The 22,155-nt window shown below is 36.6% G+C and overlaps 1 protein-coding gene across 1 annotated transcript in view; it reads right to left on the bottom strand.

Annotated features, from left to right (window-relative positions):
• Nucleotides 1-1,802: 1,802 nt before the first annotated feature.
• Nucleotides 1,803-22,155, bottom strand: part of PDSS2 (decaprenyl diphosphate synthase subunit 2) — a 288,494-nt gene continuing 268,141 nt past the window's right edge. The window contains exon 8 of the mRNA XM_031964462.1: nucleotides 1,803-3,436. Coding sequence (XP_031820322.1) covers nucleotides 3,278-3,436 — 159 coding nt within the window. The 3' untranslated portion in view covers nucleotides 1,803-3,277. The remainder of the gene's footprint in view (nucleotides 3,437-22,155) is intronic.

Raw genomic sequence — 22,155 nt, 5'->3', positions numbered from 1 at the left:
AATTTAGACTTGATAATTATCAGGAAAAACTTCCTAACATTGAAATGTCCAAAAATAGAACAAGTTATTTCAAGAAAGAGATTCCTCTTTGGAAGTTTTCATGCAGAAGAGTGAAGGGTATGTGGTAGTTGTGTGTATGGACTGGACAAGATGGTCTCTAGTCTCATTTAACTCTCAAATCCTGTGATTCTGGGATGGACCTTTCTTCTTGTATAAGAAACTGGCAAACTTCACTGATCAGTGAAGCAGCTTGGATTTCAAGTACAAATAGAAAGTTGGTGAACCCAAAAAGAGAGAAAAGACCAACTTCTTTCTAAGGGATTTAGTAATTTTAGGGGCCACAAAGCTTCTTCTAGGGATTATGAAAAGGAGAGTAAACTAAATGGTTTTCATTTAAGAATTCTTCACATTTTAGTCTGAAAATCTACTAGAGATTCATTTGGGTCAACAAATCATTCTTCACAGAGGGTAGTAGTCATTTCTTATTCATACCTTAGCATAAATTAGTCTTGAACAACTTGTTTCCCTTGTAACAATCAAAGATACTGAAATTTAAGGTAAGGGGTAAAGGTGAGAGAGAAATATACTTCTGGACCACAGAAACACTGGAAGAGAGGTCATGAGTATACAGAAAATGTAGTATGAAAAATGGTAGGCAAACAGAAGACAGGATAAGGGCACCTTGTGCATGAGGGTTGGGGAAGGCAAAAGAAAAAAGATACCAGGATACAGGAGGCAGGATGAGGACAGCTGGGAAGGAGGCAAAAAAGAGCTGGGAAGAAAACTCAGAAAGGGAGGCAGAAAGGGAAACAGGAAGGCTGATGGAAAAAGAATAGGGCATAGAAAGAGAAGTGAAAAAAGGGGAATCCAGGATTGTGTTTAGCACACAGAAGATGTGCTCATGGTATTTTCTGATCCGCCCAGCCAAGCATTAATGTAAGTTAAAGGGATCCATGCTAATCTGCCTTTCCTCTGACTCTTGGCCTACAACTTGTTCCATTGTTCTTTCTGATCATACTATTTCCAACCTTTCTAATACATACTACTTTAGACCCTTTGTTTTCAAAGTATTCTCCCAATCCTGTCTCAAGATCACTCAGTCTTGAAGAGTCCTTTCTCCTACGATGTTTGAAATAGATAAGGCAGGGGATATATGTAAGCAGCAAAAAAGCCTGTGGTTCTGGCCATGGAAGAAGAGATATAGGAGTTTGTAAAGAAACATATGGGATCAGAGATTTAAAGGCATCTTTCAATCCCTTAATTTTTACAGATGAGGAAACTCGGACCCAAAGAGATTAAATGATTTATCCAATAAAAAGTTATATGGATAATAAGTGGCAGAATTTATACTTAGGTCTTTTGGCTCCAAATTCAAGATGGTATGCACAGTGGTTAGTATCTACCTATGTGACCAAGAATCTCCTTTTCAAATTTCTTATTTTATTTTTTTATTTAGCACTAGGAAAGAGGAAGTTTTTACTCTATAAAAACATAAACATCACTATTCATTTTCTTAATAGGAATTAAAGAACATTTAAGATCCCATCTGAGGAAGACAAAGCATTAGGATAGCTTTTGCAGAAGTTAATGATTAAAGAAAAAACTGGATGGAATACATCTTAACTACAGTTACTAATTAAGCCAACATCAGTGAGAAAAGTAATTTAAACAGAAAAATAAAATGGTCTACTAATCGACATCCCTATAACATTCAAACCATACTTGCATAAAACCGAACAATTACAATGATGTTTCAAGTACATTTTAAATATTTTTTTAACAACACAATGATTTAACATGTATAATTTTAAATCTTTTATTGAGATGTATGTCACCCATTTGGTCCCTGACAAAGAAGCTCTATGACTTTTTTTAAGGGGTGAAGAATTTAACAGAAATAACTCTACTCAGAGTTGGAGGGAAGGATGTAATGAAATCTGTTTGCTGTGTTAGCTGTCTCCAGATTGGGCTGTAATTACACCACATAAGGAAGAAAGGTAGCTGAGTCTCAATCTAGATCGTTTATGTAAACTCAGCCTTCTTGTCAACGATGTTCTCATATTGCATGCATGCAAACCACAAAAATCATCTCCTATGAACAAAACAGAGACAGTGTCAAGTTGCTGGGTTGTGATATTCCTTATATTCTTTCTGTAATTGGATGTCTGTGGTTCAAGATTTCAAATTCGACATAGCGAGGTTAAACAAAATCCCCCCCAACAAACTCCTTGGTTGTATGATTAAACCACGGAAAATTTGTACAAATAAAAGAGTATTCCTCAATCCCAAGTATTACAAATTTATACATTTCATTTGAAAGACAATACTATTACCAATCAAGGAAAAAGAATGCATCAGTGTAAGAGAAGATGACTTTGATCAAGGAGAAAAAGTTTGGTTCTCTGAAATGGTGGTTAAAAATTTAATCTTCAGGAGAGTGAGAGAGAGACAGAAAGAGACAGAGAGAGAGACAGACAGAGACAGAGAAGGGGAGGGAGGGAGGGAGAAGGAAAGAGAGAGAAGGAGAGGGAGGAAGAAGGAGAAAGGGAGGAAAAAGGAGAGAGGAAGAGGGAAAGAGAAAGAAGAGACTTCTTTCTTCCATAAGAACCAAATGAATATCAGATAGCGCTTAAAAATTTCCTATGACACATGACATATTTTCTTAGTACATTTAGCAAATATTAAAAACATGAGGCACAAGGTATTTTCATATTTAAATACATAAAACCAAGAGGAGACATAATTGCAAGGAGACAGAGAAAGGGTTTTCCTTCTTAATTCATTGGACGTCCCTTCACAATGACAAATTGGTACATTAATTCTTGACTTCACACACTCTTCTATTCTGGCCTGCTCAGAAAGGGTTGCTCTCGACACCTGCAGCTGTCTGCCTGCCCCCCTCTGTCCTTTTTAGCACAGGGAAACCACAGGCCATCACCCTGGCGCCATCCCTAGCTCGGTCCAATCAATACAGACTTATTTCCTGTCCATTTGCTGAGGTCACAGGAGTGAAGCTCATTAATTATTTCTGCTAGAGCTGCCTCAAGTGTGCTTCTGGCATGCCAAGTGAAAACTGTTTGACCTTTTTTTTCCCTCCTTCTTCTCCTAATTTTGTTTGTAGCCACTCCAAAAAGAAGGCGAAGCTCATTCAGTTATGTGGTAAATGAAAAAAAAAATTAAACCATTGACACATTTAGATGGTTCACAGTGGAGACCTCTCCCCCATCTTCCCTGTTATTTTCAGCCGATGAACAATAGTCTCTTTTTAAATTCTGTGTCAAGGAAACCTGGTGACAGCGTACACAATGTTTTCTAAAGCAGATCTGGCCTCAGAGGGAGGAAAGCACTCCAGGGCTTCCAGGGCCTTGTTTCCATGGTAACGACATAGGTCAATAGCTGAAGTCACACCTTTGCCAGCCAGGATTGCTTCTTGCAACTGTTAGGAAACATATGCATAATAAAAATCAGTTTTGAAGATACCCAGTAAGCACCACAATTATAAATATCTAAGGGGTGAAAATGGATTATGGATTCAATATTTCTCTTACCTTCTTTTCAGGTAAAGAAGGTAACATTGGCAAATGGTCCAAAGGACTAGGGACCTTAAGGTTGCTGGAGCCCCATGTCCTCCCACCCCAACAGCACAATAAGCTCCAATCACAGTAATTATACCACCTCTCCGTAACTGAAATGTTCCACTCTAGAGGATGAATGTAATGCAGGTGGAGGGCATTTAAATATCTGGCATTTTGCATTCAGCAGCCTGGTATTTTTATGGGCAGAATGCTTCACTGACATAGTAGTTAATCACTTATTTTCTTTTACACCATATGTTGGTACACTCGTCCAAATGAAATTTTAAAACAGATACAGAGTGTTGCATCCAAATGCTGTAACTCAAACACTCTAAGATTTCACTTTGTCTGATGTAAGGTAGCAGAATAAGTGGTGAAAAGAGTCAGAAGAGCTGAGTAGCTGCATGACCTTGAATAAGTCATCTGATCTGCTCCGAATCAATTAAATGGGAACAATAGCTAGCTTTACCTACCTCAAAGGCTTGTAAGAATTAAATGAAATAATGTATGTAATGAGATTCACAATTGAGAAGTAAAATGTACTAGACTGCTACTACTATTATGAAACAACAGTTCAGTATGTAACCCCCTCCACCCAACAAACAAAATTCCTTATCATTGGAGAAACTGAAATTCCAAATCCTGGGGGAAACTTTCAGAAATGGCCATTCTGTCCTATGTTAAAGCATAAATAAGTACATCTGGGGTTTCAATTTTGAGTAACTCTTGATGATTAGTGTTCCACTCATTCCATAAGTATTTATTAAGTACCTATTATGTTCCAGGCACTATGATAGGTGTTGGAACAAAGACAAAAAAGAAACTATCCCTATATTGAAGGAACTCATATTCTACTGGGAGTGGAGGAACAACATGAATATAGAGACATAAGCACAAAATAATTTACTGGAGTGGAAGGCCCGGTGAGGAGGTAGTGTTAGAGTTGAATCCTGAAGGAAGCTAAGAATTCCACCAGGTAGAGAGATAAAGAGGGAAGATAGGGCTGGGTAAGTGATCTGAGAATCATTAGCATAGAGATGATGGAGTTGATGAGATCATCAAATGACATTATATAGTGGGAGATGAGAAGAGGGATGGGCAGTTGAAGATGTGAGGCTAGAAATGAGGGGCTCTAACTGCCAAAAGTAGTGTGCATTTTATCTTAGAAGTAAGTGGGAACCACTGAAGCTTTCTCCGCTGGAGACTGAATCTGTGCTTCAGGTGACGAGGGAAGCAAAGGTACGGGAATTAGAATGTTGTGAATGGTAAAAGAAAAACTAGTTTGGCTGGAAGGTAACAGTGATGTCCCATAGTCTGAAAAAGCAGGCTGGACCTAAGAGCCAGATCTTGAAGTCAGTCCGGTTAATAAACATTGATTAACTACTTATTATGTACCAAGCACAGTGTTAAGTGCTAGAGGTACAAAGAAAGGCAAAAGACAAACCCTTTTTTCAAGGAGCTCTTAGGCTAATGAGAGAGACATCCAAACAATATGCAAACAAGTTATATACAGGATAAACAAAAATAATTAAAAGAGAGGAAGGGGACTAGGGAAGCCAGGAGGTGGAGATTAGGAGGGAGGGACAGCCAGTGAAAATGTCCACAACCAAGAGATGGAGGCATTGTGTCACTGGACTGCACAGTATTAGGGGTAAGCAGAGTAGAAAGGTGGGAAGAGGTCAGGTTATGGAAGTCTGTGAATGGTAGATAATTTTATATATGATTCTAGATATGAGAGGGAGTTTATTGGGTGGTGGTGGTGGTTTAATCTTACACTTTTACATCATTTGGTGGCTGTATAGAGAATGTCTGGAAAGTGAAGAGACTCCGTAGGGAGATCAACTTTATTAAATTATTAAGGTTAATAAGACTTTAAGATATTAAGGTTACTGCAATAGTCTAGACATGAAGGCCTGTATAAGGGTGTTAGTGTCAGAGGAGAGAGGGGGTCATATGTAAGATAAGTTATAAAAGTAAAATCAATGAGCCCTGCACCTATATTATTAGTCTGGGTCCTGGAAAGTCCTGGAAGGATGATCTTGTCCTTGACAATAAAAGCAAGTTTAGAAGAGGGAAGGATTTGAAGGAATATATGAAGAATTCAGTTTGGACAGGATTAGCTTAAGATGTCATGATGAGCAGGCCTATTTCAGAAAAGCATTATGAAGCGATGCTGAGTGAAGTGAGCAGAACCAAGAGAACATTGTACATTGTAGCAGTAATTTTATGTGACGCTCAAGTATTACAGACTTAGTTCTTCTCAGCAATACACAATAATCCAAGACAACTCCAATAGACTTGGGATGGAAAATGACATCTACATTCAGAGAGAGAATATGGAGATTGAATGAGGATACTATTTTTATCTCTTTTTCTTTTGTTTTGTTTGCTTTTTCTTTCTCATGATATTTTTCCCTCTGAATCTGATTTTTTTTTGTACAACACGACAAATATGAAAAGACATTTTAAATGACTGTACATATATAACGTACAACAGAGTGCTTCCTGTCTTGAGGAGAAAGGAGAGAAGGAAGGGAGAAAAATCTTTACATGTAATTGGAAGCAAAATACCATGGAGGAAAAAAAAATGTATTCAAGACATCCAGTTCAAGATGTGAGTCTGGAGGTTAAGAGAGAAAATAGAACTGGGTAAGTGATCTGAGAATCATCAGCACAGAGATGATAACTGGATTCTTTGGAGATGATGAGATCATCAAATGAAATAATATTTCTTCAATATATCATCCATTCAATATCAAAATATCATTCAATATATCTCCTCTCTTAGGGAGAGGAGAGAAGGGTGGGCAGTTGGAGATGTGAGGCTAGAAATGAAGGATTTTAAATTTTAAAAGCAGCAGTTTGCATTTTATCTTAGAGGTAAATGGAAGCCACTGAGGCTTTCTCAGTTGGAAACTAAATCTGTGCTTTAGGAATATAATTTTGGTAGCAGTATGGAATACAGATTGTATAGGTGAGAGCCTGGAACCTAAGGAGAACAATTTGGAGGCTATTTTAATAGTTTAGAGGCAAAAGCTTAAATGATCATGGTGACAATATGAACAGAGAGAAGGGGGCATATGGGAAAGCTGTTGGAGAGATAGAATTGGCAAAACGTTGGGACTGACTGGATATAGAGGTGGAGGTGAGGTAGAATGAATAAGTATTCACTGGGAATAATTTCCAGTTTCCAAGTCTAGATGATTGGAAGGATAATGATTCACAGACACAGGGAAGTCAGGATGATGAGAATCTGGAGGGAAGGTTAGTAAGTTTTGGAGATGGAGGAGAGACACAGCTCAAATGAAGTAATGGGAGCTGAGAGGCTTGCCAAGAATGTAGAGAAAAAAAAGAAGAAAGCCAGGACAGATCTTTGGGATATGTCCATAATTTGAGGACAAGACCAACAATTTGATCCAAGGAAACCCATTGGGGGAAAAATATTCTAGAGGAAAAGAGGTAACTAACAATACTAAATGGTGTAGAGGAATCCAGTAAGATGAGGTTGGAGATGCTATTAGATTTAGTAATTAAGAGATCATTGGTCATTTTATAGAGAGCAGTTTCAATTGAGTAATCAGGCTGGAAGAGAGATCGCAAAGGTTTGAGGAGTGAGGGGAAAGGAAACATTCATGCTTATATTTCATATGAACCAAGTAACTAGTTTAATGATTATCTCCCTGCCTCACAGCATTATCAATTTCATTATTCAATATTCAACATATATTAAGCATCTGCTATTTTTTAGGTGCAGGGGGGAGCCAAAAGTAGAATTAGAAGAGATTTTAGCTTCAATAAATTTACAGTGTAATTGGGGAGAAAGATATACACAAATAATTATGCTATACGACAGAATGAGTTAAGAATAGAACAGAAGTAAAGACAAAGTGTTATGAAGAAATTTGAGGAGGTAGAGCTAATTAAGTTATGTGAGACTTACATAAATTTAGCAAATTTATGAAGTGAAGTCCTTTTTATGTTTTGTTTCCCCTCCCCCATTAAAATGTAAGCTCTTTAAAGTATAGGGAATGTGGTTTTTTTTTTTTCCTAGTATAGTATTTGCATTTTGTGCTACATTTATTGTTTAGTCATTTTCAGTTATGTCTGATTCTTCATGACCCCATTTGGGTTTTTCTTGGTAAAGATATTATGGTGGTTTGCCATTTCCCTCTCCAGCTCATTTTACACATAAAGAAACTGAGGCAAACAGGGTGAAGTGATTTGCCCAGAGTCACATGGCTAGTAAGTATCTGAGGTCAGATTTGAATTCAAAAAGATGAACCTTCTTGACTCCAGGCCTGGGGCACTCCATCACCTAGTTGCCCACCCTCTACTAAGGATACAAACAGAAAAAATTAAGTTAGCCTTTGCTGTCAAGGAGCTCATAACTGAATGCGAGTGTCATGAAATTATGCTTTATTATGAGCAAGTGTTGTATATCTATTTTATATATATATATGTATGTATCTATACAAGTTTAAGAAGCCCTGTCATATTATCATAGGGAAGACAACATATTGAGAAAGTTTTAACTCCAAGTTAGATGGAAACTTCCCATGATACTAAGGTTTATAGCCACAAAGCAGATGATAATGCCTCTACTTCAAAGTCATTTCCACAGATAAAATCATATCAGTTTGTAATGCTGAGTTATTTGATAGTGCCAAGAATTTTAGGGGTAAGGACATTCTCTTTTGAGTCTTTAGGAATATTGGCTATAAAACTAATGGAAGCTGTTTCATCTGCAGGGGGTTTGCCTCCTGGGTAACCTGGAAGCCAGACAGGTACTCTGGAGGATATTGCCATTCTCACAGTCTTGGGCTTATGGGAGAGCTGGTCAGCACTTGGTATTGGTAATGTTAAGGAAGGTGAATCTGATGTTCACTGAAATAATTTCTTTCAGTATTGGCTGTGGAGCTAACAATGTGACTAGCAGTCTATGGGGTCCTGCCATACATTATCAGCATTTTAGGTTCAGGTCCTGAGCTATCTTCACTGGGGTCCAAAAGGGAATTAGAAGTTGATATTATGGTAGTAGTTTGATAGTTAGACAGATAGAGGTACATGCCTCCCTTAGGGAACCTTGCTATTTCAGCAAGATTGGTTTGCCTGGCCCACAAATGGAAGTTAGATGTCTTGATTAGGAGTTTAAACTTTATGTAGTAGGGAATAGGTTTTTTTTTAGTGGTATGATCATGGTGTGTTATGAAAATTATATATACAGCTATTTCTTTCACACTATGGGAATTATGGGTGAAGCATCCTGGTGATCTGGAAAATCCATAAAAAATTTTTTGGTCCTCCCTTCATACTAGAGAAGAAGTCTGAATAATTATGGTATTAAAAGGCAGAACATGTTGGTATTACATAATACTATACATATATTTTATGAATTTCTGAATTTCTAAACTTTTTCTACATTATCTGCTAGACTTTCGTGTCATCTATGACTTCTGCAAAACTCCCTCAGAATTCCCTTTTAATTTTTTGTGCTGAGCCTAGTTATACTGAAACTGTGATGGGGAAAGTTATGGAATAGAAGAGATAATTTTATAGTAATGGGAAGAATAGATTTAAATGGAGACAGACTTTCAGGGAAAATGACTAATTGGCAGATACAATAATCTAAATTATGTTACAGGAACTGAATTAGAGTGGTTTAAAAAGGTGGGATTGATCTCAGAAATATTATAGATTAAGAACTAATAGAATAAAGGTAGGTCAATAAGTAGGGGAAAGAATTGAGGGTATAAACTTTGTGATTATATACACATTATCAAAAGATCCTATGGAACAAGTTGGGGAGTAAGCCCAGAATGAGCTGCCACTGCCCACTACTTCCCCAGTTGTAAGCTAGTGCAGTATTACAACCAATGCTCTTTCAAAGTAAGATTCTTACAGTAAGATTATTTATAGGTTCTCATGAGAAGTAGATGTGCTAACTGGTGAGATATACCCCAAATGCAGAAGTGGGAGCAAGCTTTATACTATTAGTTTGGTTCCTTATCTCTCCCTTCAAAGTTCAGATTGAGTGGATTTACAACTTGTTAGTTACTTTTACTACTTTTTTCTTCTTCTTCTTTTTTTTTTTTTTGCTGAGGCAATTGGAATTAAGTGACAGTTAGGAAGTATTAAGTATCTGAGACCAAATTTGAACTCAGGTCCTCCTGACTTCAGGGCTGGTGTTCTATCCACTGCGCCACTTCGCTGCCCCTAACTTGTTAGTTACAAATGATCAGGTTTACAATCCTAGTTATAATTGGTCAGATTTACAATCCTCTTTATTCACTATTCCAAGTCAAAAGGCTTATGCTTTGTTATTGACCCTAACTAATTTGGGTCAGTATAGGCATGGGCCCCTTTGTCAGGAACTTTGTTGTTTAGACAGTTTCTTGACTCACATTCATTTTTTAAAAAATGAAATTTAATAATTTTAATAAATTTAATAAAAGGTTCAAATGGCCTTAACATATAGCAAGAATATATAGCAAGGTTACATTTATACTTAGCTTTTATACATTACACTCTTATATCCAAATGTGACTAGTTAGTAGAGAGGGATGTTTTCATTTGTGCCATCTTCAGAAATTTACCAAGTTGGAGGAGCCCTGAATCCATGTAGTTAGAGATATGACCAGGAAGTTATATCAACACATCTAGAGGTTACTGATGTGCATCAAAGAAGGCAAAGCTTGAACTTGTCTTGGCTCACATTGTGATTGGTTGGAAATATCTTAAGATATTTTATCCCTCCCTTCATCCTGTTTTGACAATAATTGCAAAATCTAATTTTTTTACACCACACACACACACACACACACACACACACACATTCAATATGCAATAACAGATAATAGATATGAATATATTTAAGCATGTTTCTATGTAATCCCAGTGTCTAACAATTCCCTTTATATAGGAGGTTCTTCATACACATTTATTAAATGAGTGAATCCTAGATGACTGGGAAGATGTTGACACCATCAACTAGAAAGAGAATTAGGAAGGATAGATTCCAGGAAGATGAGGGGTCATTTATATAGAGGTGATCATTGAAGCCATAGGACTACCAAGGAAGAGAATAATAGAAGGGCTAAAGGTTCTCTTATGAGAAGAGAACCATATTTAGAAAAGTGAAGAAGGCAAGAATTAGTGAAAGAAAGAAAGAATGGTCAGAAAGAAGAGACCTAAGAGAGAGTGGTATCATAGAAACTAAGAGAGGAATGTCAAATACTGATGGTCAGGAGTAAAGATTAAAGAAAAATATGGATGGATTTGTTGATTTTATTGATAAGGAAGGAAAGTTTAGGTTGGAAACTTAAAGAAAAGACTGGGGAAGAGGGAAGAGAGGGAAGAGAGTAGTGATGGTACTGGTGTTAGTGGTAGAAAGACAGCAAATACCCACTGATATTTGCTTTTAGAAGATCAATTGGGCTAGTTCTACTCAGCTTCAGAGGGCAAAAGTAGGAGTAGTGGGCAAATGTTACAAAGAGGCAATTTCCTGACCTAAAGAATAATCCCTAATAGTTAAGGCTGTCAGATGTAGGGTAAGTTGCTTATAGAGTAGTAGGTCTCCCCTCACTGACCCTTAGTGGGGATGTAGCAAAAGGGATCTGTGGTATTCAGCTCTCACTTAGATTAGAGATTGTCTTTGAGGTTTCCTTCTGGTTCTGAAAGTCGGATGATTTTGTGACACTGGTTTTGGAAAAATACTATTCAGCAGGATGAGGGAGTAAGGGACTGTGGAGGGTGTGAGTGATGGGAAAGAGTTACAATGAACACACTGAACACCCTTTCTAGAACTCTGACAGTGAAGATGAGGGTATAGCTCAAAGCAGAATAACAGACTTGAAAGAATGTTGTTCAATGAGGTGATTCAGAGCAGTCCAAATGGTCTTGTTATGAAGAGAGCCATTTTCACCCAGAGAGAGGACAGTGAGAACTAAGTGTGGATCATAACATAGTATTTTCACTTTTTTTGTTGTTGCTTACTTGCATTTTGCTTTCTTTTTCATTTTTTTCCTTTTTGATCTGATTTTTCTTGTACAGCATGATATTTGTAGAAATATACATAGAGGAATTATACATGTTTAACATATGTTGGATCACTTACTGACTGGGGAAGGAGGTGGGGAGAAGGGAGGGAAAAATTTAGAACATAGGGTTTTGTAGGGGTGAATTTCAAAAATTATCCATGTATATATTTTGGAAATAAAAAGCTTCAATTAAAAAAAAGAAAGAATGTTGTTTAGGTGACCTGAGGATATTTGTAGATGGCGGGGAAGAAGCCAGTAGTGGGAAAGCTATTGATTATGCAAGAGGAAGGAGCTTTATAATTAAGCAAGGTACAGAAAGAAACAGGAGGGATCAATCTAGGACTTAGTCTCGGCAAGGAAGAAAGCCACTTCTGATAAGATGTGGAGAGTAGAAGGAGGAAGTTAACAAGGGATTGCCAGTTTTTCTTTACTTAAAGGAGTAGGCAAGATAAGCAGGCTGAGAGTAGTGGATTAGAGCACATTGCTGAGGGGTGAAGTGAGAAGGGAAGATGACAACAACAATAAATAAGGGTTTACTATTTGCTAGGCACTGGTCTAAAAACTTTACAAATATTATCTCATTTGATCCTCACAACAATCCTGGGAGTCAGCTGCTATGATGATCCCCATTTAAAAGTTGAGGAAAATGAGGAAACAAGTTAAGGGACTTGGTCAGGGTCACATAGCTAGCAGGTATCTGAAGCCAGATATGAGCTTCATCTTCCTGATTCCAGGTCTGAGGCTCTTCTTACTGAGCCATTAACAGTCTTTTAGTATAAAACAGTTCAGCTAGCATAAATTAATTTATAGTCATGTATACCAAATAGTTCGTGTAAATGAATTATGGACTAAAACACATTTCTTTGGGGGAAAAAAAAAAAAGAAAATTGGTTTGACAAATTGTCAAAAACCCTGCAGAACCAATGCCAGAGGATTGCAGAATTACAATTTTAAGACTGAAAGTGAGCTTAAAAATCACTTAGTCCAATTCCTTTATTTAACAGATAATGATAAAATGAGTCTTGGGTTAAATACTTTGCCTAAGGGTCATATAAATAGAAAATGTTAAATCTAGGATTAGAAGCCAATTCACTTGTTCCCAAAACATTCCTCTTTCCACTATACCAAGCTTTTTAATCTTTATATTCTTTCTATTAAGAACCTTCTACCTTTTGAGCACTGTGCTAGGTAGCAGTCTGGCTGAATGGATTAAAAACCTTAATTTGGATTAAGGATGACCTGGGTTCAAATTCCACCTCAGTCCCAGGCTAGCTATGTGACTCTGGGTAAGTCACTGACATCTATCAGGCTCAGTTTTTTCCATTGGTAAAATTTATATTAAAATTGCATCTACTTCATAAGACTATGAAGATTAAGTAAAATCAAATGAAAAAGTTAAAAAAATTTTTTTTGGTTAAATATGTACAATTCTTCTATATACATTTCCACAATTATCATGCTGTGCAAGAAAAATCAGATCAAAAAGAAAAAAAAGAGAGAAAAAAAACCAAGCAAACAACAACAAAAAGTGAAAATACTATGTTGTGATCCATATTTAGTTCCTACAGTCCTCTCTCAGGGTGGACATACCATCACAAGATGATTGGAACTGGCCTGAATCACCTTGTTGTTGAAAAGAGCTGCATCCATCACAGATTGATCATCACATAATCTTGTTGTTGCTGTGTACAATGTTCTCTTGGTTCTACTTATTTCAGTCAGCATCAGTTCCTAGAAAGTCTCTCCAGGCCTCTCTGAAATCATCCTGTTTATTGTTTCTTATTGAACAATAATATTCCATAACATTCTCATACCATAACTTATTCAGCCATTCTCCAACTAATGGACATCTACTCAGTTTACAATTCTTTGCCACTACAAAAAAGGTTGCTGTATTTTTGCATGTGTGCATCCTTTTCCCTCCTTTAAGATCTCTTTGTGATATAGACCCAGTAGAGATACTGCACAGTTTGATAGTTCTTTGGACTTAATTCCAAATTGCCCTCCAGAATTTTGGAACTTTGGACAAGTTATTTGTACATATATATTGTACCTATTTGTAGGATCAGTTCACAATTCCATCAATGATGTATTAGTGTCCCAGTTTTCCCACATCCCCTCCATCATTTGTCATCATCTTTTCCTGTTATCTTAGCCAATCTGAGTGGTATGTAGTGGTAACTCAGAGTTGTCTTAATTTGCATTTCTCTGATCAATAGGAATTTAGGGCAAATTTCAAAAATTAATTGCTTTAATTTCTTCATCTGAAAATTGTGGGTTCATATCCTTTGAAAATGGGAAGGTTTTCGGTGTTTTGCAAATCTTTAAAGCACTATGAAAATGAAAGTCATTATTATCACTGTAAATGATAGTAGGTGGAGGAAATAGTTCTTTCCTCACTAAAAGCTCATTCTTCTCTTGGTAGCACTTTGGATTTCCTCTATAAAGCATTTCCCTCATCCCTTCATCTCCTCAATTCATTTCTCTGGGCCCCCATTTAGCTGCCTTTTATGTTTTGTCTTCCTTTTTAGAAGGTAAGTCCTCTGACAAAAAGGCCTATCTCCCCCCTTCCCGCCCCTCCCCTCCCCCTTTGCTCATTTTTGTACTACCAGTGCTTAACACAGTGCTTGGGACATAGTGAGTACTTGATGAATACCTATTAATTGATTAGAGGAGATCAAAGATAAAAAGGATATGGTATTTCATCTCATGTAGTTCCTAGAGTGGTTGTCAGCAAAGAACTTGATAAACTTTTAAAGTTTAAATTAATAGTTAAGTATGAGCTGCATTACAAATTAGTAAGCATCCATTCAAGTACTCTTGATTTACACATTCTTTCTTTCTGCTGTCTGGGATGAGATTTCCAAGTCCTCAACTAAAGTCATAGAATGCATGAAACAAAAGAGTTTAATGAGCAGAACTAAGAAAAAGTTGTATGGTAAAAGCAATATTGTTCGAAGAATAATTGTGAATGACTAAGTTATCTTGAGTAATACAAATATTTAAATCAACCACAAAGAACCTATGAAGAAAGCTACTATCTACTTCCACAGAAAGAAATGACAAATCAAAGTATGGATTCTCTCTCTTTTTGGGTGTATTTCTTTGTCTCTGTCTATCTGTCTTTGTCAAATCATAGCTTTCTCTAGTGTGGGATGGGGAGGGAGACAGCTTAGAACTTAAAATGTAATAAAAAAATTAAAAAATTTTTCTAGCCCCCAATTTTTCACAATTTTTCCTAGTAGGCTAACCTGTATTCAAAGATATTAATTTTAATTAAAACAATAGCCTCCACTAATGGCTTGATATATGCATCCCTTTCTTCAAGACTAGTTTAAAGGTACCTAGAACTTTTTTGGGGTTAAGGTGGTTAAGAGGGATAACTGCAGCCTTTGTTTTGCCTTAAATTTACCTCATTTAATTTGTAGCATTTCCATGAAAGAGGCCATCCACATATCTCTGCATTTGAAAAAGTTCAATGCTTGAAACCAACCCTCCTTCCCCAGAATGGAAATCAGGGAGCAAATTCTATTCCACATGCTAGTTAATGCTAGAAAATCAGGACATCTGAATCCAAATCCACTTACACAAACCTATGAAAAATACAGTTTTGTTCATTTTTTCAGACTCTCTGTGATCCCATTTAGAGTTTTCTTGGCAAAAATACTGGAATGGTTTGACTTTTCTTCTCCAGTTCATTTTACAGATGAGGAAGCCAAAGCAAACAGGGTTCAGTGACTTGCCCAGGGTCTCACAATTAGTAAGTATCTGAGAACCGATTTGAACTCATGAAGATGAAAAAAAAAATACATAGAGGCACAGATATAACAATCAAATAGATCATGGACCTAAATGTACCAGGCACTGTCATCTTATATAATATTCTCAGATCACATGGCATATATCATTAAAATTAATATTTCCAATCAATACAGCATATATGACATTTTAAGGTTAATAAAATTATAAATCCATCTTTGTTCTTAACTTCCCTATTTCTATTGAGAAATATTTTATTTATTTCAAGTGTTTCATCAACCTTCCAATTCCAGAAGATTACAACTTGGTCATCCTAAATTCTAACTTACCCTCTCAAATCCAATCAGGTGCTAATTTTTGGTGATTTTCATCTCCATCTTATTCTTTCTTTGAACTTAGTTCTGGTATTCTTCACCTTTTGCTTGGATTACTGCAATGGTCTCCTAATTGGTTTCCCTGTTTCTGGCATCTCCCTTCTCCAATCCATTTACCACACTACTGTTATTCCTAAAGCACAGATTTATTTGTATCACTTTTCTGTTCAAGAATTATTGCTTCTAACATGAAATGAAAATTCCTTTGTTGGGAAAAAACATTCTTTACAATCTATCTTTCCAGACTAAATCTATATCACTCTCCCTTCATGCATTTTGTGATATAAAGCAAGCAAACTTGCTCTTCCTTATCACAGCATGTCACCTTTACCTGGGCTGTGCCTTCATGTCTGGAATGGTTTCCTCCTGATAGTCCTTGGAATTTTTAGATTCTTTCAACGTTCAGTTCTGTAACTTCTACCTACACAACAACAATAATAGCTAACACTGATGTTGGACTTTAGGGTTTACACCTTACACATCTGTTTTTATCATCATCACACTCATCACACAATGATGTCAGTGTGATTATCTTCATTTTACAGATGAAGAAACTGAGGCTGAAAGAAGTTAAATAATTTGTCCAAGCTTATCCAAGCTTATCTAATCAGTGTCTCAGGCAGGGCTGGAGTCTGTCGGACACAGTAGCTACTCTATCACCTAACTGCCTCAAGATCTTGTAAGTAAGCCCATCAGCCCACTGACTAGTTATATAGCATTTACTTTGCATTAATTTTCTATTTATATATCTGTGCTGATATTCATTCATTCAGTAAACATTTATTAACCACCAACAATGTGCCAGGCATTATGTTAAGCATTGGTATATAAAAAGATACAAAAACCAGTCCCTGGCCTTAATGAGCTTATAATCGAAAAGAGAAGACAACATGCAAACAAATAAATACAAAGCAAGTTACACACACACAGAGAAATAAATTAAAAAAATTAATAAACGCTAGGCACTGGGATTAACAAGGGTTAGGGAAAGCTTCCAGGAGGTGGGATTTTAATTGGGACTTAAAGGAATCCAGGAAGGTAGTAGCATGAGTAGAGGAAGAACAATACAGAAAATTCCTAGAGCCAAGAGATTGAGTTCATAGAACAGTCAGGAAGCCAGTATCATCAGATTAAAAGCTACATGGAGAGTAAGATGAAAGGGCTTAGCAGAATGAATACAGAGAGGCTTGGAGAGGCCTACATGAACTGATGCTAAGTGAAATAAGCAGAACCAGTAGATGATTATATACATCAACAACGATAGTGTATGAAGATGTATTCTGATAGAAGTGGCTGTCTTCAACTATGAGATGAACCAAATCAGTTCCAATTGATCTGCAATGAACAGAACCAGCTACATTCAGAGAAAGAACTCTGGGAAATAAGTGTGAACCACAACATAGCATTTCCACTCTTTCTGATATTGTTTACTTGCATTTTTGTTTTTTCTTCTCAGGTTATTTTTATCCTCTTTCTAAATCCGATCTTTCTTGTGCAGCAAGATAACTGTATAAATATGCATACATATATGGTATTTAACATAAATATTTTAACATATTTAACATGTATGGGACTACCTGCCATCTAGGATCTAGGGGAGGGGATGGGGGGAAGGAGGGGGAAAGTTGGAACAGAAGCTTTTGCAAGGGTCAATGTTGAAAAATTACCGAGGCATATGTTTTGTCAATAAAAAGCTATTAAAAAAAAAGATGAAAGGGCTTTTAATGCTGAACAGAGTATTTTGTATTTGCTACTGGAGGAAAGAAGGAGCCACTGAGTAGGGAGGTGCCATGATCAGATCTAAGTTTTAGGAAAATCACCTTTAGTGGCTAAATGGAGAACGGATGGGAGTCAGGAGGAGGCTGCTTGAGGCAGGCGGACTCACCTGCAGCTATTATAATAATCCATGTGTGACATGGTGAAGGCCTGCTCTAGAGTAGGCCGAGTGTCAGAAGAGAGAGAGGGTCATAGAAGAGGGGTATTGCAAACAGTAAGGAATCCAGGATGACTTCTAGGTTGCAAGTCTGAGGGGCTTGGGAGGATGGTGTCCTCTACCTTTAGATCCATTTGCAGAATAAAAGCATTTTATCTGCCCCTCTAAAGCAATATGTATTTGAACTGATGACACTTGGTAGTGTTTAGGGCTCCTGATCAATTTCAAGTACAATGTGCAATGCCAAGAGAAAATACAAATGCTGTGTAGTTCAGATTCTCCATTCTTCCTGCCCCTGTGGGTAAGCAGCCACATTTTCACACTCACAAAGACAAAAAGGGACAGAATAACATTCAGAGCAACCCAGAGTAAGCTAAGTTCAAATAAATAATGATTGGCATATAGTACCATTTTTTAATTGCACATGAGAAAAGTGATCTTCTTCCTGAAACTGGAGCAAAATCTGCTATTATTAATGTTAATAACATGTTACATATTATACATTCTAAGATATAACTATATATCACATAATCTATCTTATAATATATATTATTTATGTTATAATAACAATGTTATTCCTGCTACAAAAGAGCTAATTTCTTTCTAACAGAATCTTAGATTTTGGGCTTTAACTGGATCACATTATAGGTGAGGAAACTGAGAGTTAATAAACTTGTTCTAGGTTACTGCACTTATTAGTCAGCCTCTGCTCTAGGATTAGAACCCAAACAGTTCCTGACTCCCAATCCTTAGTCTGTTTTCATCCTGTTTCCTCTACTTAACTTTACATTAACTGACACAACTCTAGCAGTGCTTTATTCTCCTAGTAAATGTTTGACTTAACTTGTCTGTGGAAAAAGTACTAATTTGAAGTCAGATGATCTAGGTCCATGTCAGTTTTACCTCTTAGAATTTTGGAACTTTGGACAAGTTATTTCATCACTTTGGTTCTAAGTTTCCTCAACTATAAAATGAGGAGTTTGGATTAGATGAGAGATTCTTAATCTGGAATTTGTAAAACTGTTGTTGTCCTAAATTTCAATATAATCAGTTTCCTTTATAACCTTATGTACTTTTTTTTTATTCTGATGAAAAGTCCAAGGTCTTCAGTAGATGGCCAAAGGAGTCCATGTGCAACTTTAGAGCCATCTCCACTCCAAATATTCATATTGGTACTATTTATTGGTAGCTGACATGTACCACAGTCAGAGCTCATACTGGTCTGATCAGCCACGGTCCAGCCACAGTTGGGCATGCTGTATCTTGACCTCAACACAGTGATGTCATTTTGGTCCTCTTCATTTCAAACCTGCATAACTTTCAGTCACAAAATATTAAGGTTCTGCTTTGTCTAGCAACCTAATTCTTCATGGAAAGCACTGTTCAGTGTGTATGTGTTCATGTGTATGTATCCTAATGCCAACTATATATCAGATGGATGCTGGCTCAAAAAAAAAAAAAAAAAAAAGACCTTTTGTCACAAAACTCAAAACTTGTAAAGGAAATGGTATTTTTAATTGCAAACAATAAATGGTGATGAATTTATACTAGTAAAAAAGATAACATGATCTATACTACAAAAAGATAACATCAAAAAAGATACTTTCAATTAGGAAGGCATACACCAAGAGTTGCTTCTCCAGTGGTAGATACAGGCTTGTATTTTTCTATCATATTTTTGTCTTATTCCCTATGTAATGACAAAAGGTATCTCCAAAAGGAACAGTGCCTGTGATCTTGGTTTCATTAGTCCAATGATGGAACAAATTGAGCTAATTGGCCAGTGACATACATTGGAAAAACAAAGACAAAAACAAAAACAAAACCCTCCAACTTCCTATATTGCCAATGGAGATCTGCAGGGGCTGTCAATTTTTGCTTCAAGAGAAAATCCTGATTACTGGTTTCTCTTCTATCCAATATCTTTCCAACACTGCTGCTGTTTAGTCAGTCAACATGACAACTGATTTGGGGGGGTTCAAAGTTCCCTATCAGGATATAGCTAGCTGAAAGTGCTAAGCATTGCATATGGCCTCTCTTCTTGTTGCTTTAACCCTGAAGCTTGTTCATATCACAAGTGGCAGACCAGTTTGAGCTTTTATTTTCCAATATAAACCCTAGGGCACAAACTTTAAAGTTAAACCCAATTAACCCACTGAGTAATGGGGGTAAGTGTAGCATCACCTGAAATAAATTACATTTGATTCCCCTGTCAAAGGATTCAATTAAGGGAATTAACTAAGGGAAAAGAGGACATAAAGTATTTAATATGAAGTACATTATTACTTAATGTTCATTAAGTTCCTTCTGAGTGATACGTGTCTCTGTTAACATAAATGATGGGAGTTGGCTAAAAGAAAGAGATAAACAGGCGCAAAAGATTCAAGCCAGGAACAAACAAGAAATTCAACTCCAATAAAACTTTCACTTTTCATTTGTGATTTTGAAAGAGGTTTTTTTCCCCTCTTTGCTTCTCTCCTTCTCAGGGATGGGAAGGATGAACTAAACAGAGCACTAAACTTGGTATCAGTACCACTGTTTTCTCCTCTCTTGGTCCTCAGCCTGCTACCCTGGAATAGCAACCTCCATTGTCAGTGGTGTCGGGGGGTGCTTCTTTGCCCCCCACCCCCCAACAGACATGTCCTGTTTCCCACTTCTGGGACCTTCTTAGTGCGTCTAATCTCTGACTATGGGGATAACTGAGCAAGAGAGCCATAAAAAGCTTATTTGTCCAATAAAGAGGACAGTGGAAATGGATTGTTACTTCCTGTAGGCTGACTAATATTGGACCTACTTTATGGGTTCTGAGGTGGCACAGTGGATAAAGCACCACCCCTAGGATCAGAAAAATTTGAATTCAAATCTGATCTCAGTATTAACTCAGACATTACCGTGACCCTGGGCAAGTCACATCTAGAGTCAGAAGATTCATCTTGGTGAATTCAATCTGGCCTCAGACACTAGCTGTGTGAAGCTGGGCAAGTCACTTAGCCCTATTTATTATCTCTATTTCCTCATCTGTAAGTGATCTGGAGAAGGAAATGGCAAACCATTCTGGTATCTTTGACAGGAAAACCCCAAATGGGATCATAAAGACATGACTGAAAATGACTGAACAGCAACAATAATTAAAACTTGCACAGCTGTTGTGAGGATCAAATCAGTTAATAATGTAAAGAACTTAGTACTTACTGTTCTGGTACATAGTAGATGTTATAAAATATTAGATATCATTAGTATCATCATTATTACCATTTTATTCAGTTGTGCTCCCCTAGTCTAGTACTGGGGGTCTACAGAAAGTCTTTTTTTTTTTTAATTTTTAAAGCTTTTTATTTTCAAAACCTATGCATAGCTTTCATCCTTGCAAAACTGTGTGTTCCAAATTTTTTTCTCCCTCTATTTCCCTCACCTCCTTCCCTAGATGCAAGTAATCCAATATGTTAAGCACATTCTTCTATACATTTTTAAGGAAAGTCGTTCATCCCTGATATTAAGGAGGCTATATATTGGGACTTAGATGGATCATAGATAGATTTGTCAAGTCTATGAGTTTTCTGCATTTCCCAATCTTTTAAAGATATACTATGCTCTCTGTTATTGCAACACAACAAATTTTTCTTAAGTGAAAGCAAAGTACTATGTTAAATTGGGGATGCACAGATGAATAAGACAAGTGTTAATCTCAAGGAGGTTAAGACCTAGAGTAAGGAAGACAAGTCATATACCTAGATACTAGAAGACAAAACAGATCATTATTACATAAAATGAAGTACAAATAGCAATGTTATGAGAAATCCAAGGAGAGGAAAATGAATTAAACATGGAAGGATCACAGAAAGCTTCAGAACTAGGCCAAAATCTGACATTCTCAGTAATGCTTAAGAGGATAAGGAACAATATTTCTAGGCATTGTCTATATATCACTATAGGAAAAAGAATAAAATGAATTTAAAGTCTACCACAAGGAAGTAAATATTATGTCAAGTATCTCATAAATTTGGAGAGATAGTATTCATGGCTCATACATGGTGCTGGAAAGGTATACATTGTATAACAAAAGAGATCTGTCTAATAGAAGATAGGAAAAATAAACATTGTATGCCAGAAAAGTCTATGACTATACAAAAATTCTGAAACTGAAGGTAAAGTATGATGGGACAGCATTTGGGTGAGAATAAAGAGAAAAGAAACAGAAGTGACATTAGTGAGGGAGTAGTACACAGGTCATATAATACATAAATTCCATATGGTTCACAAACATTTTAAAAAGGCAATGTAAAAAATGTTCGAATAAAATACAAAATATTTATCTCAATTGTATAAGGGGGAAAGACGTTTTTACCTCTTGCACATATTTTGAAAAAGTAATTGATTTAACTGTATTAATTTAGATGGTACAGAATTCTAGACATGGAGACAACAAGAACTGAGTTTTTCACTTGTGTTAACTTTAAGCACCTCATTATTGTTGCTCA

This window comes from Sarcophilus harrisii, chromosome 4 (assembly GCF_902635505.1).
Source record: "Sarcophilus harrisii chromosome 4, mSarHar1.11, whole genome shotgun sequence".
Classification (NCBI taxonomy): Eukaryota; Metazoa; Chordata; class Mammalia; order Dasyuromorphia; family Dasyuridae; genus Sarcophilus; species Sarcophilus harrisii.
Note: the sequence above shows the minus strand (reverse complement) of the source record. Positions and strands in the feature narration are given on the sequence as shown.